We start from the raw sequence: 27,329 nt of genomic DNA on the forward strand, positions 1-27,329 counted from the left end.
AATACAGGCCGACATCATTCTTTTGCATCTTGCTTTCGGCGCCTCATGTCTCGTCACTGCATCTCATCACCACCTCATGCCTGTAAAAATCGATTCTTGATTGTGGGATATGTCACAGGAAGAATGATCATTCATAGGGAAATTATTTAATTATTTGTTCATTGTTAATGTGGGCGTGGTTTTCAAACTGTTCTTTGTCAGGATTGGATGATTCAAATTTGGATAGTAAGGAAGCGAGCACTTGTAAATTTGTAATCCATGTAATGTGCTGCTACTGTAAATTTATTGTGTCGGTAGCGACCACTGTCTCATCTTGTCATTGCGTCTCGTCACCTAATTAGGTCATACAGCAGCACAGACCGATATATGTTCTTGTGTCGGCAGTGGCGTGCTGCTGCTATAAATTTATTTCGATGTAATTTTGTCGACATTTGTTTATTCACTTAGTGTAAATTTGTGTGAGTAATTTTTTTAGTTAAGTAATGTTGGGATGATACAAATTCTAATATATCGAATAATAGTAGCTGTGATGAGCCTGTGAAGCACAATTATCATATAACTTGGCACAGATATTATATACGCTGATGAAAATTATATGGGATATGGGGTTTTTTGACGCTGCGCGAATGGATCATAAATATAAAGATATGACAAGAATAATGGCATGTTTGTTTTCGATTATGGATTGTGGATTGTGTTCCACAATTCAGATTGTGCAAACAAACGACCAGATTGCGGATGTGGATTCTCATAATCTAGTCATGTATTATGGCACAATCCACAATCCATCTTAGAGGAGCTTCTACAATTCAAAATACAAAATCCAGATTCTCACAATCCAGGGGAAACAAACAGGTCCTAAACGTTGGTATGTATAATACGCCTAAAGACTAACTTAGTAGCGTGCTCTTACTAAACCTAACATGCCTTAGGGAATAAAAATAGACCGGGTTACAATAGATACTTTCTACTGAGTGCACCTAGGATATTTGCCCTTCCTCAAAGCATCAGGGCCCTCTACCCTAGCGCGACGGTCCATCTCCCGCTTCCTTTCCCTCTCTTCTTCGCAAGCTTCACTCATGGCCCGCTACTGTGCTGCCTTCCTTATGCGCTCCTCCTCCTGATATTTCAGTCATAGTTCCTCCTAATTTTTCTCGTACTCCCATCATTCGTACGCTTCTCTCCTCCACCGCATGGTCATATAGACCAACCACTTCTAGTACTCATTTTGCTCAATGACAAGCCATTCTTTGAAGTCACAGATAGGTGGAGGAGACTGGACAAATGAAACAAGAGAGGATAGTAGTAAGATAGTTCATGAAATCGTATGGAAAATACCACATGAGTTATCTACATCGTTATACCGGTGGGTACTCATATGGTCCATGTCGAGACTTGTTGTACTGGCACACATAAAAATTCCCTAGTGTTTCTTGGGTGGGTATGGTGGAGGTGAGAAAGATATTGCAGTTGAGAGAGTTGAGAAATGAGTGGTCTATCTATGGATGAGGGTGGGGTTATTTATAGTGGCTGGGGGCCGGTGCATAGACTGAGTGCATGGGTTAGCTGGGGGCTCGAGCGTAGGATTCCCTGTGAAAGCTGAAAAAGTTATGGCATTGGTGCTTTGCAGAGATTTCTTTTGAAAGTTGTTGCTTAGTGTGGTTATTTCATTGTTTGCCGTGTTCGAGGGAGAGTCATTACGATGTCAGGGTAGGTCTCAGGGAATCCTATTGCGCGTGTGTCGAAAGTGTCCGTCAACATGGAGACAAAGATGCACGCATTTAGCCTAAGTCAGGATAGAGGTGTTGTCATTTAATTTATGATGAAAGCTCTGCCGTGTGGTCACTTTATGTCTAAAGCCTAGGTCGGGATAGGTGTTGTCATTTTATAGTTAAAGCTGAGTTATGTGGTCACTTCATGTCTAAAGCCTAACTAATGATAGAGGTGTTGTCATTCCGTAGTTAAAGTTGAGTTGTGTTGTCACTTCGTGTCTAAAGCCTGTCTTACAATAAAGATGTTGTTATTTAATACTTAAAGCTCTATCGTATGGTCACTTCATGTCTAAAGTCTGATTCACGACAGAGATGTTGTGATGGTTTCCTCTTATGACTAATGTTCGTCCCTGAAAGTTGAGAATTTGTTGTAGTTGCATATGACTGCATGGAAAAAACCTATGCATGAGCCAATGCTGCAGTACCTTATATTTACAAATGGCATCGTATACTCTGGTAAGATTGGATAGTACATTAATATAATAAACTTACCATCACATTGATTAGACATGAAGTTCATAAATAGTTCGTAACATAGTATGTTAATATAAGACACTAACCATATACCCGTCAAACTGAACTAATGAAATAGAAATGTAAACAAAATAAATAGGCATGCCTGGTATATGCATAGTTCATAGTGCATAGATGATAAATACCTAGAGCATCTCAAGATGGCGAAGGAAAGTGGCGATGCAAATTAGCGGAATAGTGCCAGCTGTGCTAGTCAATGCTATCAGGGTAAGATAGTTGTTATTTCCAAGGTGGTGATGGAAAGTTGTAAGTATGAGTAGATGCAAACCCACCAGTATTTTCAGGGTCATCAATGTCCTCCGGAGATGGAGCCTCGGAGGGAGGGGTCATTGTGTCATGAAATTGTAGTCGTCGTCATCTTGAGCTGTCAGGGTAGTAGCATGTCCTATTTCCTTATCGGTTGTACGCCATTTTGATGTGGTGCGTGAATATTCTCTTGCAGTGTTCCTTGAACCTTCTCCTATATTTATGCTAGAACGTCGAGGCATTAGGGACATGAAATCATAATCCTCGTCCTCGTCAATTTCTGGATGAGTAGTAGAGGGAGCCCCTATACCCCTCAGGTGCGCTAACGGTCATCGTCTTCTACGCAAACCATCCATCACACCCTCGCCGAAGAGCATATATATCATCAAGAAGTTTGTGATATCTTTGTTGATCAACTGTGCATCTTCCAGGAACGTCTAGTGCAAAAGAGGAGCATTCGAATCAATGAAAAAAAGATAAGTAAGGTAACCAAATAGAAAATAACGAACCTGAATGTGGGATACATACTAGTCGGGCAACATCACTATCATTTTTTGCCTCCTAGAAAAACCTAGCACAGAAGGATGGTCGGCCAGTTCGTATACCCTGAGATACGTTTGACACTGCCCGTGCAAGAAAGCCCTAAGGTCCTCAACGGTTACATATTAGAGTGGAGCAGTTAACGCAGAACAGAAGAGCCTTGCATGCAATTTGGCCATAGCTTGGGTTACGTTATTCTCATTGAAGGGATTATTCTTCCCTTCACGCATAACCTGCAAGGAGACATTAAGTGCTATATGGATCATTATAGGTGTCCATGAAAAGCATATACTCGAAGACCCCGCCACAGATTTGTTGATCCTTAACTGCAACGTTATGACTCTGCACCAAAGCACGAATCTCTGATTATTTAAGAAACATTAAACATGTACTGAATATCACGATTAATATGTAACAACGCTTAATAAATAAGTAATAAATAAAGTTATGTGCCAGAATAATTTGATAAACATTAAAAAAATTAAAAAAATCAATTGACAATATAGTGAATAATACATAATAAGAATGACTATGATAACAAAGTGAATAATATATGTGCCTTAAACAACTATAACTGCACCGAACAACTACAATGGCGACTCGACTCGACGCTGCCGCTCACAATCTCCATAGCTGTAAGAGGTGTAGACAGCCTGTAACAGATCCCTTCTTCTTTGATCGCTGGGTTGCGGCACATAATCCTCTGTAGGTTGCAGCCAGCACAACAGATCTCCAACTGTAAGATGTCGGCTCATAAGTACGTGACGCAAGATGACTCGCTAACCATACAATATGAGGGGCGACATAATCTTCTGTCGTGTTGCAGAACATGATGCCTCTCAGTAGGACGTATAAGTACACCGCATAGTATTGTATAACTGCAGCCTCTTCTATATTCGATGGACATGGACCAAACTGTGACAGCCCATGAATCCAGGACATGGAGAGGCCAACATCCTTCATGTCATATTACACACTAAACTTACAAGATGCAGATGTTCAATAAAGTTTGAATAGCACTATAACATTTGAAGTGTATTACATAACAAATAATTAGCTGCCCTAAATGTAACCCTTTCATTGCTCTATTGCTGGTCGTGAAACTACTAACGAGGTGCCCCTGATTGGCAACCTGGTCAGCATGCCCACATCCCTCAATGTTACAGCCATCTCACCAAAAGAAAAGTGGAACATGTGTGTCATGACGCCACTGGTCGACGAGACCTGTGAGCAATAGCTCCTCATGGCTCCTCAATCGGTGGGAGAGGTGTCCTGCCACCACCCTCTATGCGAGCTCTGACCATCTTGAGAGCGAAAGGCAGTAGTCCTACCCGTGTGAGTGGCTTGTGAAATTGAGGGTCTAACTCCTTAATCGTGTGGATACTTCGGGCTCGCAACAGAAGAAACTGCAAAAGGTATCCAATACATGCACTAAGTTAGTAGCAAATTATCATGGTAATTAAAAAACATATATAATCGTGGTACCTGCTGTCTTGTGAAAATCATTTTTTCCCCTATGATTCTTGTCGTACTGCTGCTGAAGAAGCTCGGGAAGACCACCATAAGCCATGACAATGACTTCAAGCTTCATGGTTCAATAAGTAGGTGAATAAAAAATTAAAATATATTATAAGCTTCATGGTTCAATAAATAGGTGAATAATAAGCTTTATGGTTCAATAAATAGGTGAATTACAAGCTTCATGGTTCAATAAATATGTGAATAACAAGCTTCATGGTTTAATAAGAAAATATTGTCTGTGATGCTAGTACCATACGATCTATTACAAAATAAGTAGTACAACTAATAGATGAATACAATTTAGAATACAAATCATGTCTGTGAATAACTTTAAACAACAAACTAAAATACAACAACTTTAATATAGTATAGTTCGATAGTGACCTGATAGTTTACTCCTAGATCGGGCATGTTCTCCTGTCATGGCCAGGTTGTTTGCAAAGTTTACACTTGCATAGACTATCAACAATATCTGCTTCATCCATGTCACCTTGCAGCCTCATGGCTCTAGGCCTTCTAGGATCTGTGCGTCATGCTCAGGGATAAGGTACCCACTTAGGCCCATCGATCGCTTTGTAGTTGCTTCTGATGTTGAAGGATCATATCTTTGGAAGCCATGTGCTCCTTAATACATCAATCGTGAAGTACGGAGATATGATGCAATGCTTATTGCATGTGCACTTGATCTCGTGAGGCCCAAGTTAATATTGTTGCACAGTGTCCCCTGTGCTATACCCTAAAGCATATCTACCGCAACACATGATCTCGAATTCATTGTTGGCCAAGTCGTAGATTCTCGTACGATAAAAGTGTGATTTGTTCCTCCTTCTAGATATGATGTTCTTCACCTTAGGTACAAACTGCGTGCTGCAATTCCTTGCAGCATTACCACAGTCTCAATGATGGCACACAACAGAATGCCCTTTACTCCCTTTACGACATTGTTGAACACCTCCACTATGTTCATTGTCATGATGGCACACAACAGGAGGCCCTTTACTCCCTTTAGGATATTGTTGAACACCTCTGTTATGTTCATTGTCATAATGGTATACCTAACATGGGATACGCTAATTTTAGAAGCCCTATTTGCATAAGAAAGAGTAAAATATGATCATTAAAATTCTATGTGCTAACCTAGCACCGTGAGCGTCATGGATTAGGATCCAATGCTCTGTCGGTTTCCCCGCTATCCACTGGCTAAACATAGCACGTGAATGGCTAACAATAGTATGTCCCCCAACCATTTGCTTTCGCAGATGGTTCTTCTGTGCTTGTTGCTCCGCCATCATCTTGCGAGTGGTCTCATTTAATCCTCTCCATATCTCATTGAACTTCGTCTACTGGTTCTGCAGACAACCATTTGAATCTCTTTGCAAGAGACTTGTTGCGGTACTTTGTGTATAGGTTCGCTCCCAAGTGTCGTATGCACCATCTTCTTTCCACATCAGGCCATGCAATGGAGTAGTTTGTGCTATCATGCATCATGTTCAACGCATGTAGAAGACCCTTGTTATGGTTTGAGATGATGCAAACTCGTTCACTATTTCTCACGACACGTGTCCTCACTAAGGTGAGAACCATAGCCAGATATCATTGTTCTCACTCTCAACCATTGCAAAAGCAAGAGAAATGATATGATTATTTGCATCTGTCGTCATCGCTGTCATAAGGGTACCATGATACTTGTTGCTTAGAAATGTGGCATCCATGCATACAACCGGCCTGCAATGTCTGGAAGCTTTGATGCATTGTCTAAAGGACCAGAATAACCTAATGAGGTATCGGTCAGTGGTGATGTATAACCCATCCTCTAGCATGATCGGCCCATCTACCATGGCATACTGAGTCCCTTGATTTGTCATGGTAATCTTCTGCAGTAGCCTCATAGTATAGTTGTAAGATTCTTCGAAGCTTCCAAACAACATCTTCAACGTAATCTGTTTCGCTCGCCATGCGGTGTGGTAATTAATTAACATACCCATCTTAGTCTACACCTCTCCTATAATATATTTTGGTGACAAATAAATGTTCGTGCTAACAAGGGTGATAAGGAGTTGGGCTATGAATCTCGCATCAACGACGTGACTCACATTCCTAATAGCCTCTTCGCTGCATGTATTAGGGTATGTCTACTGATCACAAAATAGTTCTCATATTTCGGCTTATGTGCTCGTACAAAGTAAGAATAATTCGGGTGCTTGATACACATGACCTCATATTCCGTAGGGTTAGACTGAGCTCACTTGTGGTTCCTTATTGTCATTATAGCATAGTTGTTAATAAAGCAGATGACCTCCTCTTATTACGAAACTGTTGCCCAACCTGAATGTCGCTATTCTGGTATCCCCAATTAGATAAGATGTTATACTCAACGACGATACAATCTAGCAGCCCAGCACCACAGAAGTATTAGATCGTCGGCATCAAGTCATCGTTGTTAGCAGCTTCTTCATCCCCGCTATCACCGGCTTCATCATCCATGCATCCTACATCTATCTCAGAAGGATCCACTCTAACTCCCTATCTACCGGAACTGTCCTCCCTGACATGCCCATCATGCCATCCTCTTCATGCATCACCTGCTGGCCTGATTCTTTCACGGTAGTCACTGCTTCACCTTGCATCAGTCATGGCACTATGTTTACGTACACTTCCATATCAAAGTTCTTCTCCAATTACTTGCGTGAGTACAAAGCTCATGTATTGTTCCTTCTCAACTCGAACAACGTATGGACAACGACCAATCTGTTTGGAACAAACCATAGCCGCACACCCTCTAGGACAACAGTATGAGACTACTTATTTATACGCGAAAGGCTCATAACATGTGATTTCAGACTATCTGGGTTATTAGATACCTCAACCGAACTCTCTGTATCCTGGCAGTTCTGAATTGTTACGAGTCTCCCGTGCAAAGTTGTGGGTGTTCTCCAAAATAAATATGGAGAGTTATATCGTATCTGCTAAATAAATGTACATGTAATAAAATAACTACTTAGATGTATATACGATACATAACTAATTACGTCCCTTGATAAATTAAATAAATTAATAATGCAAATTAAATAATACAATACTTAACAATGCTAAATTTTAAGTAATTAACAATCATCAATATTGAATTCAAATGAAATAATTAATATTTAAGATTGAATTAAAATATTAATTAAGCAGGCTTACACCACTATCCATCCATCATTCATATCACATCACATCCCTGACCACCTCTCTGGCCATACAGCTATTCGGTGTGCACCACTATTTAATGGATTTAAATTAAAATATTAATTAAATAGGTGCACACCACTATTAATTAAAAATTCAATTTAATAATTTTTTTGTGCATTATGATTTTAATTGAATCTTTCTGTCCTACCCAAGTTTTTTAATCTTTCTGATATTTTTTTCTTTATTTTTTTTATCTTTCCTCTCATTACACTGGCACCCTAGTTACGTCTATAAAGAGCATGCATGAACCAAACCATCACCTTACACCACCATTAGTACAAAGTGACACCAGGAGGGGAGGCGCCCATGGGCATGTGGGGCCACCACCATACATCTTTGTTGCTGTTGCACACTATCTTCTATAGTTCCACTAAACCTAAGTGATTAAGTTACGTAAATACTTTAATTATATTGGTTAATAACATTCATATAATTATACTAAGAAAATAATCTACTTACAATGATGAATAAAATTTATGTTATTAAACTAATTAAATAATCTAATTACACTGACTAATCAAATTTATGTAATCAAATTAATCAAATGATCTTAAGTACTCTAATTTATCAAATTAATATAATTAAACAAATATAATTAAATAATCTACTTACTCTTATTATTATTATTACTGTAAGTATTAATTAAATACATAATTTAAGTATTTATTGAAATACGACATTGTTGCTCATTCTCATTTTGGACTGATTCTCCTTTCCTCGCGCTACTGCTACTCCTCACCTCACATTGCTTCTCCTCTCCTCACGTTGCTGCTCCTCATCTCCTCACGCTACTTCTTCTTTGCTCGTGCTACTGCAGCAGCCTCTTATCTTATAGCAAAATACGACAACACAGAGCTAAAAGCTACAGGGACAGTAGCGTGTGCGCTGAAAAAATCGAGAAAAGCAGCACGAGGTGAAAACAACGAGGACATGCACTGAAAGCAGCGACAAGAACACCACGCAGCAAGGCCTAGTGCCAAATACGGTACACCGTATTTGGCACCTTATGTGTCAAAAACTAAGGTATCGAATACGGCATCGTATTCGGTACCTTAGGTGCTAAATACAGTTAGGCCTATCATTTTTCGGTGCCTCAGATACTAGAATCTATTTTTTATGTTTAAAGTGTCGAATATAGATACTAAATTTATAAATACGTTGATATACTATCTATTTTGGTAATACGGGAGCATATGTTGTATATTTTCTATTTTGCCGCAGATCGAAGTTTTTTCTAAAGACAAGCAGGTTACTCAACTGAGGTTGGTGGAACTGATGTCCTCCCTACGCCCCCAATCTCCACGGGTTCCCAGAGATTCTTTGGCGGTAGGTGATCCCAACCAACATGCTGTGGCCCACTCCGATCCACCCGCCCACCAAACCACAGTTGTCGTTGACGCCCCATCCCCCAACCCAATTCTTGCCTCGCACCCCACCCGTCGATGGCCTGGTTAAACTGTTAGGCCCCGTGATTTCCCAGCGACGCAAAGCCGTGCGCGAGCCTACCCAGTCACCACCCCACGTGTTGCGCCCAGGGGCAGAATCCGGCCTGCAGATCCCTCGCGTCGCGGTCTCCAGCACGGCGCGGATTTGGCGACTTCCGTCGCACCGGACGACCCCAATCCATGCGCTGCCGGGCCACCAGCGAAGGGGGAACGGGCGCCGCAAAAAAATACGCCCCGGCGCACCGCAACCCCACTCAAATTTTCTGCGGCGGAGGGGGGCGCGTCGGGGAAAGCGATAAGGCGCCCCGCAGCGCCGGCGTCGTGCCAGCAGCGCTCCCTCTCGCTCGCCTCCCCCGTCCCACCCTGTGATACCTCCCCCGCGCCCGTTCCCACTCTGGCGTCCTGCCCCTCTCGCCGATTTCTGTGGCCGGGCCTCTTATACCGCCCCCTGCTCGGCTCCTCGTCCATCCAAACGCCATCCGCACCCCCCGCCTCCCGTTGCCGATCACAGTGTCAGCGCCCACGTCACTCTGAAACATCTCCTCGCCCGTGCTCTCCACTCACTCCACAATAACTTTGGCAGCGCAGCTCATCGCCACCGGAGAGGAGGAAAATTGCCTTCTTCTTTTTTTCTTTCTCCGAATGCGCCGATATATATTACTAGCCAACCAAATCACTCGCTAACCCAACACCACAGCCGCTCTTCTCGGCAGGAGCGGAAGCCGAGGCCCTCCTATCCCGGGGACTCGCCCCTTCCATTCCTGCGCCGGCCTCGCCCTTCCGCCGCGCGTTCCCACACCCACCCCAACTAGATGGAGCGCGCACGCCGCCTCGCCAGCCGCGCGCTGCTGCGCCGCCTGCTCGCGGCGGCCGCATCCACCACGTCCCCGGCCCCGTCCCGCGGCATCTCCACCCTGGCGCCCGCGCCGGCGACGGGGAAGCGCCCGCGTGCGAGGGGTGCCCACCAGTACGCGCAGGGGCGGCCAGTGTCGGCATCGGCGCTGCAGCCGAGCGACACCTTCCCGCGGAGGCACAACTCCGCCACGCCCTCCGAGCAAGTCGCCATGGCGTCCGCCTGCGGATTCAACACCGTCGACGCGCTCATCGACGCCACCGTCCCGGCCGCCATCCGCGCGCCGTCGATGCACTTCGCCGGCAAGTTCGACGCCGGGTTCACGGAGTCCCAGATGATCGACCACATGCAGCGCCTCGCGTCGATGAACAAGGCCTACAAGTCATTCATCGGGATGGGATACTACAACACCCACATCCCGGCGGTGATACTGCGCAATCTCATGGAGAACCCCGCGTGGTACACGCAGTACACGCCGTACCAGGCCGAGATCGCGCAGGGCCGTCTCGAGTCGCTGCTCAACTACCAGACCATGATCGCCGACCTCACCGGCCTGCCCATGTCCAACGCCTCCTTGCTTGACGAGGCAACCGCCGCTGCCGAGGCCATGGCTATGTGCAATGGCATCCTGAGGGGCAAGAAGAAGACCTTCCTCATCGCCTCCAACTGCCACCCGCAGACCATCGACGTCTGCGAGACGCGCGCCGCCGGGTTCGACATCAAAGTCGTCGTCGCCGACGCTAAGGACTTCGACTACAGCAGCGGCGACGTGTGCGGAGTGCTCGTGCAATACCCCGGCACGGAGGGTGAGGTGCTCGACTACGCGGAGTTCGTCAAGGACGCCCACGGGCACGGTGTCAAGGTGGTCATGGCCACCGACCTGCTCGCGCTCACCACGCTGAAGACACCCGGCGAGATTGGCGCCGACATCGCCGTGGGCTCCGCGCAACGGTTCGGCGTGCCCATGGGTTACGGAGGCCCGCACGCCGCGTTCCTCGCCACGTCGCAGGAGTACAAGCGGCTGATGCCCGGCCGTATCATCGGGGTGAGCGTCGATTCCAGTGGGAAGCCCGCGCTTCGTATGGCGATGCAGACCCGGGAGCAGCACATCCGCAGGGACAAGGCCACCAGCAACATCTGCACTGCACAGGTATTCACACACTCCACCCGCTCACAAATTGCTTGACAGTGATACAGATGATAAGAGATGTGTCTTTGTGACATGTTAGTGACCGAGTAGTTGTGATAGAGTAGCATTAGTAATAAGGACACTTGTGGTTCACAGGCCTTGCTCGCCAACATGGCAGCCATGTTTGCTGTCTACCATGGTCCCGAGGGGCTGAAGGCAATCGCTGACCGTGTTCATGGCCTAGCGGGTACCTTTGCCCATGGGCTGAAGAAGCTTGGGACAGTGACAGTCCAGGAGCTGCCGTTCTTCGACACGGTCAAGGTCAAGTGTGCCGATGCACGCGCAATTGCTGAGGAGGCTGTCAAAAACGAGATGAACCTTCGGGTCGTCGATGCGAACACGGTGCGCTTTATCTTGATGTTACTGTTACATTACAACTTATTTGTGATGATTTTGAGAGTTTCAAATTAATTGCTAGCTGTGATGTTATAGATAACTGCTGCATTTGATGAGACTACCACCCTGGAGGATGTTGACAAGCTGTTCAAGGTGTTCTCTGGTGGCAAGCCAGTAAGTAGTCATTCAATTAATGCAAAACATCTGTGTGCTTCATGTGAAATTAGATCAATAAATTAAATGATGTGCTATTATAAACACTTTCAGGTGAACTTCACAGCTGAATCCCTCGCATCAGAAGTGTCAAGCTCAATTCCTAGCAGCCTTGTTCGCGAGACCCCCTACCTAACACACCCAATCTTTAACATGTATGTGATGCAAACTTTGCATCTTTGCTTCACTAATTTGTCATAATGTTTAAAATGAACTGATGTTATGTCGTGGGGTTGCAGGTACCACACAGAGCACGAGCTTCTCCGCTACCTGCATAAGTTACAATCCAAGGATCTCTCACTGTGCCACAGTATGATCCCTCTTGGTTCTTGCACCATGAAACTGAATGCTACTGTTGAGATGATGCCTGTCACCTATCCGAACTTTGCAAACATGCACCCATTTGCCCCTACTGAACAGGCTGCAGGCTATCATGTAAGGACACCATTCAGTATTTATTAGTTTCTAATGGGAAATTATTTGTAATAGGAATTTCAAGACATCTAAAATGCCTTGTTTTGTGATGAAGGAAATGTTTGACGACTTGGGCGATCTGCTGTGCAAGATCACTGGTTTTGATTCTTTCTCTTTGCAACCAAATGCTGGTGCTGCAGGAGAGTATGCTGGATTGATGGTTATTCGTGCTTACCACCAGGTCTGTCATGTCAAAGCTGCTGACCTAGATCTCTTATTGTCTTTTTAGTATTCTTTATTTACAAGCTATATGAAAAAAAAACTGCAGTCAAGAGGAGACCACCACCGTGATGTCTGCATTATTCCTGTCTCGGCGCACGGCACCAACCCTGCAAGTGCTGCTATGTGTGGAATGAAGATTGTTGCTGTTGGAACTGATTCCAAAGGTAACATTAACATTGAGGAATTGAGGAAAGCTGCCGAAGCAAACAAGGACAACTTGGCTGCTCTGATGGTACGGTTGTTGTGCCCGTCAATATGAGAATTTATAATAATTTATAGTGTCTTGATTTTTTTTAAAGTAATGTCTTGAAATTTGAAATGGCAGTTTCACTACACCACACATTTATCTTTCAGCTCCACTATTCAATACTGAATCTAGTGTTCTGATGCCAAACTAACGGTCTAGATCTTCATAACCTTCTCACTTTATTTAATGTATAACGCAAACTAGATGAATTGCAATTTTTTTTTTTTTTTTTTTTTTTTTTGCTGATTCTAGTATATGTTAAGCTGGAAACCAGATATCTGCTTCATGAAACATTCGTCTAATCGTACTTATCATGCATCCAAAGGTACTCGACATATAAATAGATAAATAGAAAGATGTATCCAACCATTTCGTTTATCTACTGTTGCGTAAGAGCTACAGAGATTAATGGATGAGAGTGAGTATTGTGGAACCATGGAAATATTGAAGTTCACTCAGAATGAATGTTTATTGTTCTTTGAAGAAAATGCTTGAAATTGTTTTGCCAGATGCCGATAATAACAAGATGTTGCATGATTAACTTATCTTTTAGGTTACCTATCCTTCAACTCATGGAGTCTATGAAGAAGGCATTGATGAGATATGCAGGATCATTCATGAGAATGGTGGGCAGGTCTACATGGATGGTGCTAACATGAATGCTCAGGTTAGCCTTTTGCAGTTTGTTATGTCCTCTTCTCCACTTTGTTCTTTCTATAAAGCGCTTTCTTCAAGTGTTTTTATACTTTTAATTTCTTAATGGAACACACTTTTTAGACGAATTAACAAAACAAATTTATGTTGGTATACACATTGTTCACATTGTGGGATGGATTTCCAACATGATGACTAAGTTGATTCTATTCATGAAATAATTCTATTAAATTATTTATAAAACCAGTCTATCTGAGTTCAGTTCTAACTTCTAACCATGACATTATAATCGCCTTTCATTTATTTGTATCTCATCAAGATTGGTGGTAAAATGGTTCCCATGAAGATTGGTGATAACGAACCTATAACAGTGTGTGTGCCGCACGCGCGCGCTTAATTATGTTTTCTTTTAGAAAAATATGGCATTTTTTCTCCAAGTTCACCTGAACGTAGTTCAGAACTTGTGATATGGCTATTTAAGATGTCCCATGCTGTTAAGCCAAAACGTGCAATACACCGGAATTTCCCTTAAACTTACAAAATTTGTCTTTTTTACAGGTTGGATTGACAAGCCCTGGTTTTATTGGAGCAGACGTTTGCCACCTTAACCTTCACAAGACATTTTGCATTCCACATGGTGGAGGTGGTCCTGGCATGGGTCCTATTGGTGTTAAGAAGCACTTGGCACCATTTTTACCATCTCATCCAGTGGTAGGTATCCTGAACTCTTTAATCTCTCATATCATATGTCAATCTAAAAATTCACAGACTTCAGGCATGTCAGATGCTGCCCAATGTCCAACAATTAACTTTAAATAATAAAAAGGTCAGAAATAACACAACATGTTCTGTCATTTTACGAGCTTAAATATTTCCATCTTTACTTTTGTACAGCACAAGGCAGATTATTTATAACCATATTTGATTTCCAAGAATAGTATCTTAAAATTTGTAAAACTGAAGATTTCAGATGATTTCAATCTGTTTACAGTTCTCTATGTTACCACCAGTCCTACATTGTTGTTCAAACACTAGAATCCCTGTCATCCTATCTTTACTGTGCAACCCAAGAACCATTTCCCACTGTTTTGTGGCTTATTGGTTGCCATTGGATCTGGTGGGTCTTCTAAGTGACAACTTATTTCATTTCCTTAGTCACCTAAAGCTAGTGAAGCAAGAAAGAGTTGCCTGCATTTTCTTTCTGTTGAAAACACCGTGGTGATGCTATATACGTTTTTTAGTGATAATGTGTTAAGTACTCAAACCATATTTTAGTGTGTTAAGTACTAAAACCAGAATAACTCATATTTTTTTCATGACTTCGTCTTTTAATTCAAAATTAAATGCAACTTCATCATCAAACTAATTCTGTTATTGTAGGTTCCCACTGGTGGCTTTCCTCTCCCTGAGAAAACCGACCCTCTTGGTACCATTGCTGCTGCTCCATGGGGGTCTGCTTTGATTCTGCCGATTTCATACACATACATAGCCATGATGGGCTCCCAGGGACTCACAGATGCTTCAAAGATTGCAATCTTGAATGCAAACTACATGGCAAAACGTCTAGAGGTACTTTTTATTCATTAAGCATACGCTTAGCTAAATTTATTATATATGTTTAAATTAGTTTTCTAAATTTACTTTGATGAATTTTGCAGAAGCATTACCCAGTTCTATTCCGTGGAGTCAATGGAACTGTTGCCCATGAATTCATCGTTGATTTAAGAGGGTTTAAGGTGCTTATCCAAATCATATTAGCAGTTGAACCTTTTGTCTATGCATTTCAATTCTGTAACTGGCTCATGGATTTTTTTCCCCAGGCAACTGCTGGTATTGAGCCAGAGGATGTCGCAAAGCGCTTGATGGACTATGGATTTCATGCACCAACCATGTCATGGCCTGTTCCAGGCACACTTATGATTGAACCCACTGAAAGTGAAAGCAAGGTAAGCATATATTATTTTTAATCTTTTGCTTCCCATTACATCAATTATTTGCTTTCATATTGCTTAATGTAGCATCGTTTGTCTTGTAGGCCGAATTAGACAGGTTCTGTGATGCTCTTATCTCCATCAGAGAAGAGATTGCAGAAATAGAAAATGGCAAAGCCGATGTGCTCAACAATGTCCTGAAGGTAATATATTACTAGTGTCTAATCGAATCGGTTATGTAGCAAAAGTGCACCATATCAAGCCATATCTTTCTCCACATAATAAGTAGTTTCGTTGCATTTTGAGTGCGCATAACTTTAAAGAAAAAAGTTATAATTGTAAAGAATATCTGCCTTTTCGCATGCTAAGACTTCCACAAATGAAATGGTTATGCACACCTCTTGCATTTCCACAGAGGTTCACAAGTGCCTTCTGTTGTGTCTGCGCAGGGCGCTCCTCACCCACCCCAACTCCTGATGAGCGACACATGGACCAAACCGTACTCGAGGGAGTACGCTGCGTTCCCTGCAGCATGGCTCCGGGGAGCCAAGTTCTGGCCAACAACTGGTACAAAATGACTCACCGCTGTCCCCAAAGCAGCCTTCTGATCGCTTAACATTTTGCGAGAAGCTAATCTTTGTTGTGCTCTGTTGCGTTCTTGCCAGGTCGTGTGGACAACGTGTACGGGGATCGCAACCTCATCTGCACCCTGCAGCAGGCGTCCCAAGTGGCGGAAGAAGCAGCGGCTGCTACCGCGTAATCTTGTCACGGTTACGATTGCAGTGTGTAAAACAGCCTCAAGAATTTGTAATGCTTCCTGTAGGAGGGAAGCATCCTCTCCTTCTCATCCTTCTGCAATGTATATACTAGCTCGTGACAGCTCCTGAATCCCCACAGCTGCCACCTTGTAATTCTGTACTTCATTGCTTCTCCATTCCCATTTAAAAATTAAAATTAGCTTTTATTGACTAGAACCGCCGCTCTTTTCTCCATACAAGAAAAGTCGCTCTGTTTAATATTATATCCATATCAAAATAGGGGAAAAGGAAAGATATTATTCTCTGATCATCAGTAACAAAATAGAAGTATCTACATGAAGTTGTAATACGTTAACACGCCGCAGACTGAACTAAATGAATGTCTCTCCAATTTGGTGCTCCACTCAACCAATCCTCGCAACAAACGGCCAAATCGGATAACTACATGTATATAAAATGTGGACCAAGTTTGAAGTCAATTCAACTTGGTTTGACATTTTTATCATCAGCTTATCGTGCACAGTCACTACTATGGTTTGTCACGTCTCCTTACATCCCCTCCAGCTATGTGTGTTTGCTGCCTCCCTCACGTCAGGAGGTGGATTTTGTTGCTGCTGTCTCCTCTATCTAGGAGGGGCCGCAACCATCGAACTGGAAGCAAGTGAATGAATGGTCCGTGAATTTTTTTTTAAGGATATTACCTCGGTTTCTATTGAAAGCCAATAATAGATATAAAACAGTAAACAAAAGTATATGACATCAAAAGAGGAGAAGGACAGCAGAAACATCAGACTGCTAGGACACTCAGCACAAACACGAGATCAAACAAATCAGGTTCTGGACGACAAACACGGCTAGGCTATTACACACAACCAAACAACACCCAATTAGAGCTCATAAATGTCGGAAATAAGGCCATCAGCAGGTGCGTGTTCTCGCAGCCACTCACGGACCTGGGAGGAGGCATTGTCCACCTTGAGCTTGTCATCTTGTCTGAGGAGGATGCTTTATTTCTACACGAACGATATAGCGAGAATCAGGACATCTGCAGGCTTGTTAGGAAACTTCTTCTCGATGGCCATAGCGTTCCTTGTCCTTCACAAGGCGCAAGGTATACCTGCAAAGAGGAATAGCTCTAGAGTTTGAGAGATTTTGAAAAACTTCGGAAGTTAGCTTGCCCATAAGTTAGCTACCGAGATGGGAAACCCATTACAACCAAAGATATCTCTCACAGCGCTCTAAGAAAATTAGGCCATCGCACAGCCAAAAAAGATATGGTTGGCGTCATCAGGCCTATTGCACAGACAACAGTTCAAGCTCCCTTTCCAACCCCTCTTCTTTAGGGAGGAGGTCACAGGAAACTTATTATGCAGCATCTGCCAAAGGAATACCTTAATCCTAAGGGGAATTTTACAATACCAGATTTTCTTAGTTTCCTTGCTAGAAACACCTTCAAAGGTAAAAAACATATACATCGACCTGATGGTAAATCTCCTTGATTTGTGCAGGGATCAGATCACCTCATCTTCCCTATCATTCAGCTGGGTGCATTGCAACTTGTGCATCATCTCCTCCCACTGGAGCAGATCATTAGCAGTCAAGCTCCTTTTAAACTGTAGATCCCACTCATTGTTGACCCAACAATCAGATACAAGGAGCTCTGGGTCAGCACACAGGTCAAAGAGTTCAAGAAATTGAGTTTTCAGTGGAGTTTCACCCAGCCACACATCCTTCCAAAAGAGCACTTTGCTACCACTATTTACTTTATACTCAGCCCCCTAGTGAAAGAGGTGTTTAACCTTGTGTAAGCCCTGCCAAAACTGGGAGGAGCCTTTTCTGTCTGGAAGTGAAAAAATTGTCCTCAGGCATGTATTTGGCTTTGAGTAATTTGAACCAGATGTCATTCGACCCAGCACAAATTTTCCAAACCTATTTCAGCAACAAGTATTCATTCATGATAGTTGTATTTGGGATGCCTAGACCTCCATAGTCCTTATGCCTACATATAGCCTCCCATCTGGTCATATGGTATTTGTTCACATTGTCAGCCTCCTTCCAAAAGAACATGGATCTGATAGTGTCTATCTTCTTGTGGATCCCTTTGGGGAGGAGGTAGATACCCCTGGTATACATGGGCAAGCTAGTCAAGCAAGAGTTTATCAGGATCAGTTTGCCCCCAAAGGTTAGGTTTTTATCTTTCGATGGGTCTGACCTTTTAGCCATTTTTGAAAGGAGATCAGAGGAGGCGGCAGCCCCTAGATGATGATCAAAGACAGGAGTGCCTAGATATTTCAAAGTGAGCTGCCCCAGTTTGTAGTTAAACATGTTGGCCACCCTTTCCTGCTGTTGTTGGTCCATCCCAAAGGCAAAGACCTCACTCTTGTGGAAATTGATCTTGGGCCCAGACAATCACTCAAAGCAGTAAAGAGTGAGGATAGAGCTGTTAGTGCCATCAACCATAACAATTGTGTCATCAGCATACTGAACATGAGTAACACCCCCCCCCCTCCAGGATCAGGTGGTCTACAACCCCCTTGAGTAGACCTTTGGTTGCAGCTTGCAATGTTGAAGAGCAAAGTGGATAATGGGTCACCTTGTCTTAGTCCTTGGTAGGTTCTAAAATATGGTCCACTTTGGCCATTAATATTAATACAGACTCTACCCCCCACAACAGATTGCATGACTCATTGGATCCACGTGTGGGGGGATTCTTTCCCTCTCATGGACATCTTCCATGTAGCTCCACTTGACCTTGTCATAGGTCTTTTCAAAATCTATTTTCACCAATAGCTCTTGTTGTCTCTTACTCCTTAACTCAGGAATTACTTCATGGAGAACTACCACTCCCTCCAGGATGTTCCTTCCTTCGATAAAGGCTATTTGACTTGGACCAATGACCTCCTTGGTTACTTGGGTGAGTCTATTGTTGAGGACCTTGGTAAAGCCTTTGTAATCAATATTGAAAAGACAGATAGGTCTATATTGTTTAATAGTATTGGCCTCTTGACCTTAGGGATAAGAGTTATAACCCCATAATTTAGTCTCTTCAGATCTAGCCTCCCAACATGAAAGTCATTGAACATGTCAAAGATGTCCCCTTTGATCCAATCCTAGAACACCTTGAGGAAGGTGACTGCGAAGCTATTAGGACCAGGGGCAAAGTCTTCGTTCATATCTCCGAATGCCTTTTCCACCTCTTTGGCAGAAAAGGGCTGAATCAAGGTGCCTAAGGCATCAGGAGGTAGCTTGTCATGGTTGTCCCATGAATTATTTTTGGGCTCTTTGTCATTCTATAAGATGAGGAAATCTAGCCCAAGAAGTTCTATTTGAACTTAAGATATGTTTATTTGGATTTCTACTTTTTGATTTTTCTAAAAAGATGTATTTTTAGCTTGTCTAATGCTTTTGGAAATAATTTGCTTGCTTATACAACAAAATTTTAGCTTCTTAGCATGTAACTTCTAAAAAAACGTCTATCAGCGAGCTTTTCAATTTTAATTTATTTTTCTCAAAAATAGAATTCTGATTTTTTCAGAAGTCTATTTATTATGATTTCTGACTTCTACCAGCAGTAGAAGCAGAACCAAAAGAAAAAAAACAAATAGAACCTAGTGTTAGTGTGTCAGATAGTTCCCTCAAAAAAGGGGAAAAAGGTGACAGATGCCAAGTTGCATTCATATAGACTTTGTTTGGTTTTGATGGAGATCATTAACCAAATTCTGTGTTCAGCAACTAATCTACGCGTCCATTCTAAAATGTTCTTTGGCTAGATTAATTAGATGCTTTGACTAGATGAGCAACTCAATAGGTTGGCTTATTTCACATTTTTTGTGTGTTAAGATTTAGAGGTTAAGAAATTCAAAAGCCATTTTTCCCGGTAAGAATGCATTCCTTGCCAAAATCGAATACGTTTACGCACCGATCACGTTTAGGTCGTGGTATTCACTGTCCCGTGGTGGACCGGTGAATGATTGGATGAGGAAAAACTAGACCGAGGTGGCAAAACCTGAGCCAGATTCCGCCAACCGCCAATCCCCGGTTCCCCACCGCTCCCTCCGAGAGCCGCCGGCTGAATCGTGACGGCGAAGACCCGGCACAGCGCCCCACGACCGTCGCGCAGCGAGGACGCCGGGGTGGCCTCCCTCGGTCGATGGTTCGCCGCCGGCTCCAGGGCACATGAACTCCTCTCGCTCCTCGAACGCTCTCGTACGCTCGCGCCCCCGGGATCCCTGCCATCTCCGATTTGGTCCCGCCATTTTCTCGTTTCGGCCTGATCTGGTTGTTGTTCGTCGTGGTATGCGCGTTGCGTGGCAGGCGTCGAGGAGCTCTCTGACGCTGGGGGAACTCGCTTGCGCGGCGCTGTTCCCGGTGCTCGCCGTGGTGGACGCGGTCTGCCTCGCGGCCGCGCGGTGCTTCGAGAAGAGCCCGCCCAGACTGCTGTCCGCGGTCGACGCCCGCGCGCGGCTCCGGGCCCGCGGACGCCTCACGTTCCGCGAGCTCGCCGACCTCGCCGACGAGTCCTGCTGCTGTAAGTATACAGCTACCTGTTTCTGTTTGGCTTTGTGTTCTGTTTTTATCTGGTATTGTGGCCTGAGGTGGTTTTTGGGTGTGGCTACTGGGAGTCTCGGTGAACGAGGTGGAGGCGCTGTACGAGCTGTACAAGAAGATCAGCTGCTCCATTGTCGACGACGGCCTGATCCATAAGGTTTTTGCAAATGTTCAACTCTGTTCTTTTTATGGCACAGTCGGTCAGACGTGTTCTTGTTTTTATTTTTTTACTTTTTTTTGGCTCCGTTGGGGTGGTGGGAATTTTCATGATTTCTATGAGAATTGAGCTGTCTGCTGTGAAAGCCCTGCAAAAGTCGTGCGAATTTCGTGCGTGTGTTTCTCAAATTTATTAGACAAGGCAACTAGAACCGTGTGAGAATTGCCAGGGAGTGGCAAATTTGTAAAGTGGCAAAATATTGCGTAACTAATCCTTTTGATCATGCAAGAAGTTTCCTGGCCAATCAGGATTAGTTGCTCAAGCTGCACTCAAGGGTCCAGGATAGTAACATTTTGAGCCATTACACAAGTTGAAAAGGACTTACCTTTATGCAGAGCAGAAAGGTAAATTGACCCTAATATTAATTTGAGAGCAGAGAGGTCAATAACTAAAGGGAGGTTATAATTCCCTGTCAAAAGGTATCTTATACTGAATATGCTTTGGCATTGACCGTAGAACCTTAGTTACAGATGCCTTGACTAGCATAGGCTTTTATTCGTCCACTCTGGAACTCTTTATAATGGTATGCTAGGGGCTTGGATGATATCTTCCCGGTGAATATTTCATAGTGGACAATGTACTGTTCACAGTACTATATGTTTATTGGTTATTAATTGTGGAAGTTTCTACATCTTTTTTAGGAGGAGTTGCAGTTAGCATTGTTCAGGACACCATCTGGCAAGAATCTTTTTCTAGACAGAGTAAGTGTCAAAGCTTGTCCTCCCAGTTCTAAAAAGAAAGAGAAAAACTTGTCCTTCCACTCCCCTCAAATCTCAATTCAGGTATCATTTAGTGTTACACGGACACCCGAGTCCCCAAAAATTTTGCCGAGTTGGATTCCAAGTGACATTTCGTGAGCACATTTTTTTTCTTGCTGAGTCAGACACGCAATTCCGAGTTGGATTCTGTATCTGTGTCCAACTAAATCATACAAGCTGTTCTTTTGTTTCAAGTTTAATAGTGGAACCAACAAATTTAACATGGTTATAGACAATCTCATATCTGTATCTGTTCCAGATGCTGTATTAAAGAAGCTTCCGAAGGAGCTTGGGTTTGGTCTCTTGATAAGAGTATCATAAATGACTTGGGCCTGTTTGGATTTCGTAGTTTCCAAAAACCATGGTACTGAGGAACTGCAGTTTTAGAAACTAGAACCACACAATACCATGGTTTAGAAAAAAGAGGCACTTGGCGGAGTTCCTAAAACTCCAAAAAGACCACACGTTTGGAAATACTATGGCTTTCGAAACTGCAAGATCTGTTACATCCAAACACCTCCAAATTGTCTAAAACCAAAGTATTTTGTAAAACCATAGTATTTTTCCAAAACTCCAAAAAAAACTTAGCATCCAAACAGGGCCTTACTTTTCTAATTTCTATATTATTGGCTTTAAACAAAACTAAGCTTCATGCATGGTTTGAGTGAAACCACATTGCAGAAGTTCTGATTTCTGAAGTTACTGTCAATGTTGGGATATTGTATTCAAACCCACCGCACCTGTTACTTTTTAGGTTACAATGTCGTGTGGTAATACAACAACAACAAAGCCTTTGTCTCAAGCAAGTTGGGGTCGGCTAGAGATAAAACCCACAAGATCCAACTAAAAAGATGATGAGAAAACAATAATACCGTGTGGTAATGCAAGACAAAAATTAACTATATGATTTGATAACTTTCATAAATTGTTATTTTATAGCAATTTTAATTTTAGTTTCTGAAATTTGCTCACATTCCACATAGCTCCACAATGTTGAGTTGGTTTTTTTCTTTCTTCTCATGTAGGTTTTTGATCTCTTTGATGAAAAGAAAAATTATGTTATTGAATTTGAAGAGTTTATCCATGCAATACGTGTGTTTCATCCAAATGCTCCTATTGAAGATAAAATTGATTGTAAGTATGTTTAGAACTTGATCAAGAGTTCTTCAAATGTCAAGTTATATCTGCCATTGATTTTTTGTTTCACACTTCTTTAGTTTCATTCAGACTGTATGATTTGAGGCAAACTGGTTTCATTGAGCGTGAAGAGGTATGTGTTGGTTTTCTGGTGCATCAGTTCTCAACAAATGTATCAAAGCTTTGATTGTCTTCAGTGATTTGTATTACTGCATCAATATTTGGTATTTAGCTACTCAAGAGTCTTACACTGCCTCTGTAGTCTATTGCAGCTCTTAGTGCAGAGCTTAACCAGTGTGACATCATTTGTGCATGCATGTTGGTTAGTTATTAAGCTTATGCTCTAGTTGTCAATAGACCTCGTCAGAAAATGCTTACATTTTCGAAACCCCCTGAAGTCTCAAACTTTGTTGACGCTTATAAAAAAAGTTGTTTTATCTTCTCAGGAAGCAAAGATGTCAGTTTGGAAACCCATGTCTTTACCTTTTTTTTTTGGTAAAAGAAAGGAACTGAGAATTACTAATTTGAGGAGCAATGTAGTCATGCTCTTTATGTGAAATAGATTACAGTTAGTCTTGAACGAAAAACAATAAGAAAAATAATGAAATGAAACCAAGCTTGTTATTATGTTTCGCAATGGACCTTTTCTAGAACAATTAATGACATATGCCATGGCCTATTCAGACGTTAGAAGCCCATGCTCGCGCGTATGCTTTTCTCCTGAGGTCAAAGTGAAACAAATGTTTTTTTTAACCTAGGTGAAACAAATGGTTGTTGCTACTTTAATGGAGTCACAGGTGGAGCTGTCTGACGATCTTGTGGAAGCCATAATAGACAAGGTATCGCTACTGCGCTCTCCCTTAAGCTCTTTCCTGTTTCTCCATGAAGTACTTGGATTTCTGATCGAGTTATATCATCTTTGTCCTTCTAAAGACGTTTGAAGATGCTGATACTGATAAGGACAGCAGGATTAGCAGAGAGGAGTGGAAAACTTTTGTATTGCAGCACCCTACTGTCATAAAGAAGATGACACTACCTCACCTGAAGTATGTATTGTTTACTAACTCATGCATTTCATCAGCTTGCCTTCTTTCCTGACCAATGCCTGCTGCATGATTTGTTCCCCACAACTGAGCGATCCTAGGACATATGCAGTATGCTGTGTCTATAATCAGAGATGCATGCATGCCAATGCGATCTCTCTCTGAAGTCTGAATCTCAGAGAGTAATGCATCTTCATGGTTAAAGAAGAACGTGCTGATTCAATTTTGTTCCCCAGGGACACTACAACGGCGTTCCCCAGCTTTGTCTTCAATACACAGGTCGAAGACTAGAGGGTGAAACACACTCGGTCTATAGTAGTATTATGGCTGCTAGGTCATAACTTAGAGCAGAAGATGGAGATGAGCACTTGAGAAAGAAAACGAGTCAGCTCTGAAAATACCTGTTGCTCCCACAGGAAGGATCGGTGGATATTGGATGGCACCAAACTAGTGCGCCAGCTGACCAGTTAAAGCTTCCAGTTGAGTTGATTGATACGCGAACAAGCAAGCTGCTGCTGGAAGAGTCAGATTCACTGCTCATGGTTTGATAACCGGCATGCGTACCACATTTATTCATTCCATCGCTATCCGCATTCTCTTTGTGCAAATATGACTGCGACACCTTCTAGAGCCATTCCATTTATTAGATTGAGGGTACGTATAAGGTTGTTATTTTTTGCGGACTTGTAAGGTTGTTCTTTATTTCAACTTATAGTCCCAATTGTGCAAAGGTTTCCGCTATTTTAAGCAGTAGCTCAATACGATATTTTCTTATCCGTCTCTAGAGTGTTCCAATATGATCTTTTGAAAATATATAATAATAAAATTTGTTTCATGATGAATCTAATAATATAAAAGTTTTAAATATCTACAGATTTTTTAAGAAAAAACGGATGGTCAAATTTACTATATTATTAGATTTATCATGAAACAAACTTTATTAGTATAGTATATTTTTAAATATCTATAAATCTTTTTAAAAAACGAACGGTCAAATTTGCTACGGTAAAATATGGTGACAAGTAAAACCAATACTAAGATGTTAATAGGTTTAGGGTGCAAAGGAACTAATATAAAACCACATTTACTAATGCAAGAAATCAACTCATCTTCCTTCTCATTTAATTTCTGTGCATGAAAGAATGTTTTATGATTTCCTTTCTTTAAACAGTTACATTTTCCAATATGATTTCTGATTTTAGTATGTTTTGAACAGTAGAGTATTTTACAAACTGGTTCTCTTAAAGGTAAGGGTGAACGGCGAATACATGCTATTCATTTAATAGTAATAGTTCTTTGTTAAAACAAAAAATGGGATCCTGTTGAAAAAGGAACACAGAATTCAGACATATGAGCTGGAAACTGATCCTGAGATTACTCCGGCTAGCTATCACAGACATAGCATGTGTGCAGGACTAGGACAGAGCCAAAGCTGAGTGGTTTACACATTTTTGGGAAGTTGATCAATTTCAGTTATCGTTTTCTTTAGTAGCAGTGCCTTTTGTAAATAATTCATTGTGTTCCATCGATTATCCTTCTTGGGAACCTTTAGGTTTCCTATTTTAATAAAGAAGACACTATCAAAGTTTTAATGCTGAAGTTTCATATATTGTTTCATAATCTTGTTTGGTTTTAAGATTTCTTTTTGCAAAAACCTGCTTATGTTGTTGTCGGTCAGAAACATCCAGTAGGTTTATTCAAGTTGGTGAATTCGTCCTGACGAACTCATTGTTCTGTTCATGGCCAGTGCTGCTTTCCTGTTAATCGTGCGGTGCATGTATGTAAGCGTTCCTACAATCACATAGAAGTTGGAACGGCAATCTCGTGGGATGATGCTCTGCAATCGGGCATGAGGCATTTCCATCACAAGTACTACAAGCTGTTCACCTGCAACTGCCACTCGTTTGTGGCAAACTGCCTGAACCGGCTCGCCTACAATGACTCTGTGGAGTGGAATGTTTTGAATGTGGTGGCTCTTATTTGGTTGCATGGCCACTGGGTGGACAAAATGTCTGTCGTTCCGTCATTCTTTCCTTTCCTAACTGTGACATGCATCGGTATTTTATTGGCTGGCTGGTCTTTCCTAATAGGGATGGCAGCATTCTCTTCTCTTTTGATTGGGTGGTTTGTTTTTACAGAATACTGCGTTAAGGGCTTGGTATGTTGATTGACTTATATGACATTTTGACTGAGCCCCACAAGGAATTCTGGAAAGCAACTACTGAAACTACTCACTATCAAGATCATCGAAAGCACCAGTTAGCTCCTCGCGCTCTACAACTTATGGATGTACTCACCGTGTTGGATTTTCATAAATAGCTATGATATTATCTGCTTCAGTGATTCAGAAAACTTCTAATGAACTCCTTGACTTTTCCCCCTTCTTGTGATCATGTTGCTGGAATTTAGTTAGTGGCATTCTAATATTCTTCACGTGATTGACCTGGTGGTTTTGAGGCTCCACGAGCTTAAATCTTTGTAAAAATGCAGTCCTGACAAGTGAACTGATCTCGGATATAACGCTAAGTTTGATATTGGCATTGCTGAATTATTCACCAGGTTACAATGTCAGACGTAGTAACTACTAGTAGTAGCAGCAACGCCTGCTGCCTGCTGGCTAACCGAATGCTGTTTCTGCACATGAACTGCCTGAATGCTCCGAAGCTACTTACTCGTAACTCGTCGAAGCGACTGAAATCCTCAGGCTTGAAAGGGGAATTCGTCAGGCCAGTCCACATTCTTCAGAATCTAATCAGGTAAAAAAAACAAGCTGAAATTAACAGAATAATATTTTCGAAAGAAAAAGGCGGAGAAAATAATAGAGCAAGAAGCGGTAGCGACATCAACCTGTTCGACCAGGGAAACCCCTGGCCTCAGCCGCGCTCCGGCAACGAACGAGCGGGACGAGGTGCCGCCGGAAGCCATGCGAGCGAACCGGCCGATGAAGGTGGCGCCGAGGCCGAGGAAGACGCGCCGCAGCCGCGCGGCCTGCGATGGCACGGGAGCGCGGCGGGCGCAGGCTCGAAGCCTTCTCGTCTGCGGCCTTCTCAGGGCGACGAGGAGACAAGGCGGTGGCGTGAGGCTGGCCATGGACTCTGGACACGGGCACGGCCGTGGCGCGGTGGTTAAGTGGGTAACGCGACGCTAGGCCGCCGTGTGTCATGGACCAGTACTCATGTCCGCGCGCCAATGCCAAGGCCATGGCATGGCCAAGAGCAAAGAGGGCGTCGTGGCGCCACGCGCGTCGCAGGAGAGCAGGGACGTCTGGTACATTCTCCGTCGGCTCCGGTACTGCCTACGGGTCCCACGGTTCAGTGACAGGAAGCCTTCTCAACTAGCAACACTGATCTTGATGTGGACTAAGAAATTAAAAAAAAATTCAGAGCCCAACTAGCAAAAAGATTATCGTGGAAGAAACCCATTTGAATTGGGTAGGGATGGATGATATTCTAAGAACGAA

General features: G+C 42.8%; 3 protein-coding genes across 4 annotated transcripts; all 3 read left to right on the forward strand.

Moving 5' to 3' along the window:
• The first annotated feature begins 9,691 nt into the window (after window positions 1-9,691).
• On the forward strand, window positions 9,692-16,382 carry LOC133908589 (glycine dehydrogenase (decarboxylating), mitochondrial-like). The gene is made up of 15 exons (XM_062350685.1): window positions 9,692-11,292; window positions 11,428-11,673; window positions 11,764-11,841; window positions 11,935-12,035; window positions 12,120-12,315; window positions 12,410-12,535; window positions 12,623-12,808; window positions 13,377-13,490; window positions 14,036-14,188; window positions 14,858-15,046; window positions 15,136-15,213; window positions 15,298-15,423; window positions 15,513-15,611; window positions 15,858-15,975; window positions 16,074-16,382. Exons 1-15 carry the CDS (start codon window positions 10,102-10,104, stop codon window positions 16,166-16,168), a joined length of 3,096 nt encoding a protein of 1,031 aa, XP_062206669.1. The 5' UTR covers window positions 9,692-10,101; the 3' UTR covers window positions 16,169-16,382.
• A 3,745-nt stretch (window positions 16,383-20,127) lies between these two features.
• Window positions 20,128-24,748, forward strand: LOC133908590 (calcineurin B-like protein 10). The gene is made up of 9 exons (XM_062350686.1): window positions 20,128-20,372; window positions 20,481-20,694; window positions 20,789-20,871; window positions 21,573-21,632; window positions 22,715-22,823; window positions 22,907-22,959; window positions 23,585-23,665; window positions 23,760-23,872; window positions 24,106-24,748. Exons 1-9 carry the CDS (start codon window positions 20,343-20,345, stop codon window positions 24,158-24,160), a joined length of 798 nt encoding a protein of 265 aa, XP_062206670.1. The 5' UTR covers window positions 20,128-20,342; the 3' UTR covers window positions 24,161-24,748.
• Window positions 24,391-26,204, forward strand: LOC133908591 (protein REVERSION-TO-ETHYLENE SENSITIVITY1-like). Of its 2 annotated transcripts, none has more exons than XM_062350687.1 (3): window positions 24,391-24,523; window positions 25,617-25,926; window positions 26,008-26,204. In XM_062350687.1, the coding sequence occupies exons 1-3, from the start codon at window positions 24,479-24,481 to the stop codon at window positions 26,034-26,036; spliced, it is 384 nt and encodes a 127-aa protein (XP_062206671.1). In that variant the 5' UTR covers window positions 24,391-24,478; the 3' UTR covers window positions 26,037-26,204. The 2 variants fall into 2 exon arrangements, with proteins under 2 accessions (XP_062206671.1, XP_062206672.1); XM_062350688.1 differs by having other exon boundaries at window positions 25,617-25,879.
• The last annotated feature ends 1,125 nt before the right edge of the window (window positions 26,205-27,329 follow it).

This window comes from Phragmites australis, chromosome 2 (genome assembly GCF_958298935.1).
Source record: "Phragmites australis chromosome 2, lpPhrAust1.1, whole genome shotgun sequence".
Taxonomy (NCBI): Eukaryota; Viridiplantae; Streptophyta; class Magnoliopsida; order Poales; family Poaceae; genus Phragmites; species Phragmites australis.